The sequence below is a fragment of the Chrysochloris asiatica genome, unplaced genomic scaffold (assembly GCF_000296735.1).
Source record: "Chrysochloris asiatica unplaced genomic scaffold, ChrAsi1.0 scaffold00088, whole genome shotgun sequence".
Lineage (NCBI taxonomy): Eukaryota > Metazoa > Chordata > Mammalia > Afrosoricida > Chrysochloridae > Chrysochloris > Chrysochloris asiatica.
The window spans coordinates 9,617,586-9,620,512 of record NW_006408606.1 but is presented as its reverse complement, the minus strand read 5'-3'; the positions used below and the strand labels follow the sequence as shown (position 1 = coordinate 9,620,512).

At 37.1% G+C, this 2,927-nt stretch overlaps 1 protein-coding gene across 1 annotated transcript in view; it reads left to right on the top strand.

The window, feature by feature from the left end:
• The window catches only part of EXOSC9 (exosome component 9), a 19,311-nt gene that overhangs the window by 3,872 nt on the left and 12,512 nt on the right, over positions 1 to 2,927 (top strand). The window contains exon 5 of the mRNA XM_006866276.1: positions 462 to 599. Within this exon, the coding sequence (XP_006866338.1) occupies positions 462 to 599 (138 nt within the window). The remainder of the gene's footprint in view (positions 1 to 461; positions 600 to 2,927) is intronic.

Genomic DNA, 2,927 nt, shown 5'->3' with positions numbered 1-2,927 from the left:
ATATGGTGATATTAGCACTTTATAATTGATTGGGATATTTTGACTAGCTTGCCCTTTTTCTTTCCACCTTCTGTACTTGGATACAGTGTCTCCAATTAGTTACACTACCTGTAAGGTTTTCATTAACTGTAATAAACCCTAAGAGTTTGAGATATTTAACTTATGCACTATAAAAAGGCAATTCAGCTTAGAGTCTGGAAAATCTTAGTTTACAATTACAGTGATTCTCTTAATTTAGATTATATTTTAATGCCAAATAACTCACATACAAAGGTAAGCTATTCATATTGTAAATGTTTATGTTGCTTAACATTTTTAAAGTAATTTTTATTAATAAAATAGAACAGGTGAATACTTGTTTTAACACTATAAAAAATTACACAAAGTATTGCTTTTCCTGATATGTAGGAGCTGTTTGTGATCATTTAGAATTTTTTATTTTGTTTTAAATTTATTTTAAGGTTTGGCAAATACGTGTGGACCTGCATTTGTTAAATCATGATGGAAATATTATTGATGCTGCCAGCATTGCTGCAATTGTGGCTTTATGTCACTTCCGAAGACCTGATGTATCAGTCCAAGGGGATGAAGTAACGCTGGTAAGCTCCTCTAATGTGAGCTAGGCTTCTTCATGTGAATGAATGAAACTCCTGAATAAGAGGCAGCTAACTATGGGTTAATGCTCTAGACTACAAAGTCAGTTTGAACTGCAAGGCTGGTGGTTCAAGCTCACCAGTCGCTCCTTGGAAACCCTCTAAAGGGTCGCTATGGGTCGGAACCGATTCAACGGCATTTAACAACAACAACAACAACTATTAGTGAAGTCATGTCCTAAATGGTAATTAGGTTCTAAAATGTGTTCTTAAAATTTTACCACTACATATGGTCAAAATTCCCTTTGGGATCACTTCTATTTCCTGTATTGAGATGTCTGTCAGTTAAAATGTAGTCCAGCCTCATGTTCCAGGATAAAATTAGATGACAACTTCTTTGAATTGAGCGTTAGATGAAGTAGTTGGTTTATGCTAAGGGGTCACATGTGTGAAAAATGTGCTTTTTCCAGCACAGTGAAATGCTTACCTAGTAAGAAGTGTGCAATAACTGCACTGGACTGAGGATTTGGCAGATTCACATTTCTCTCCAGGACTTTCGTTTAAGTGGATTAGATGGCAGAAGTCATTCTCAGAGTAGGCCTGTCATAGAGTTTTCAGGCAGTGCTTATCCTGCTTGTCCAAGGTCAACATTTTGAAAATGACTGACTTTTATAAAGTTACATTTTAACTCTTATAGTAGTTTTGGTCATAATAGTCAAAAATTGGAGAAAATTACATGTCCGTCAAGTATACACATGTGGTATGTCCATGCTATGGAATACTGTTTATTTAACAATTTAAGGGACCCAACTACTGACATATGATACTGACAATTGTCATTGAGTTTATTCTGACTCTTAATATCTTTAGAACAGCTAGAACTGCCCTATTCAAGGCTGAAATCTTTATGCATGTAGACTGCCACATCTTGATCCCACAGAGCAGCTGGTGTATTCAAACCAACTACTGAACAGAAAATTTCAAAGTGTAACTCAAGAAGTCAAAGTCAAATGTTAACAACAAAATGTGCAGACTTGGAGTTAGAAATCCAAAAGGGAAGAACACGTTCAGCATTTCTCAAGTTGAGAGAACTGAAGAAAAATTTAAAACCTCAACTTGTGTTACTATAAGATTCTATGGGCAAATTACTGAAAGATGCAGAAAGCATCAAAAGAATATGGAAGGAATACACAGAATCACTATCAAAAAGAAATGATCGACGGGCAATGCTTTGTTTTGTACATAAAGTAAGAAGTCTTGGTGGTGCACTGGTTAAGCATTTAGCCCAAAGGTTGGTGGTTTGAGCCCACTTTGTGGTTCTGTGGGAGAAAAGACCTAGAGATCAGCTCCCATAAACATTACACCCTAGAAAGCTCTACAGAACAGTTCTACTTTGTCACCTGGGGTCACTATGAGTTGGAATTGACTCAGTGACAACTAACGATAACACTTAGCACTATAACTGGGTGATGAATGTATGTTCCTTTCATCTATCAGTTACTCACATTTTCAGAGCATTATGTGCATCCACAGAATTTCTTGGCATGATGTTTCTTAAGAAATGTCTAATCTTAGAACCACACCTACAGATGCTATAAACTTTTTGAAATTTGCTTTCCTCAAGGGCAAATTATAGGCATAATGATGTCCCAGTTCTCTTCCTTTCTATGACTATAAAATGGTCTACTGATATCCCTTAAAAAACTGTCCAACATAACTACCTCAACACAACTAATGTTAGTAACTCATTCTTTCTCTTTATACCTAAACTCAAATTAGCAGTGTTAGCTTACTGCATGCTCTGCCTCTCGAGCCCTGCAGAAACAGTAAGGAAGGCTTACTACCTTACTGGGGTGCAATGACTGATGTAAACCTAACTCTTGCTTGGCTACTTGGTTCAAGGCCCCTGCCTTGAACTTTGAACAAAATGAAGCAAACTGTAGTTTAAAAAAAGAAATGATCAGTGTTCCGCATATGATCAGTGATCCTGAAGGAACAAGTCCAAGGTGCATTTTAAGCATTGGCAAAGAACAAGGCACCTGGAATTGATCGAATACAAATTGAAATATTTCAACAAATTGATGTGGCACTGGAGGCACTCGCCCATCTATGCCAAGAGATTTGGTGGCCAGCTGACTGGAAGAGATCAGTATTTTTGTCCATTCCAAAGAGAGGTGACCCAACAGAATGAGGAAATCATCAGAAACTATCTTTGATATTCCCATGCAAGTAAAGTTTTACTAAAGATAATACGAAAACGGCTGCAACCGTACATTGACAAAGAACTTCCAGAGGTTCACGCTGGATTCAGAAGAGGATGTGGCCTGACAGATA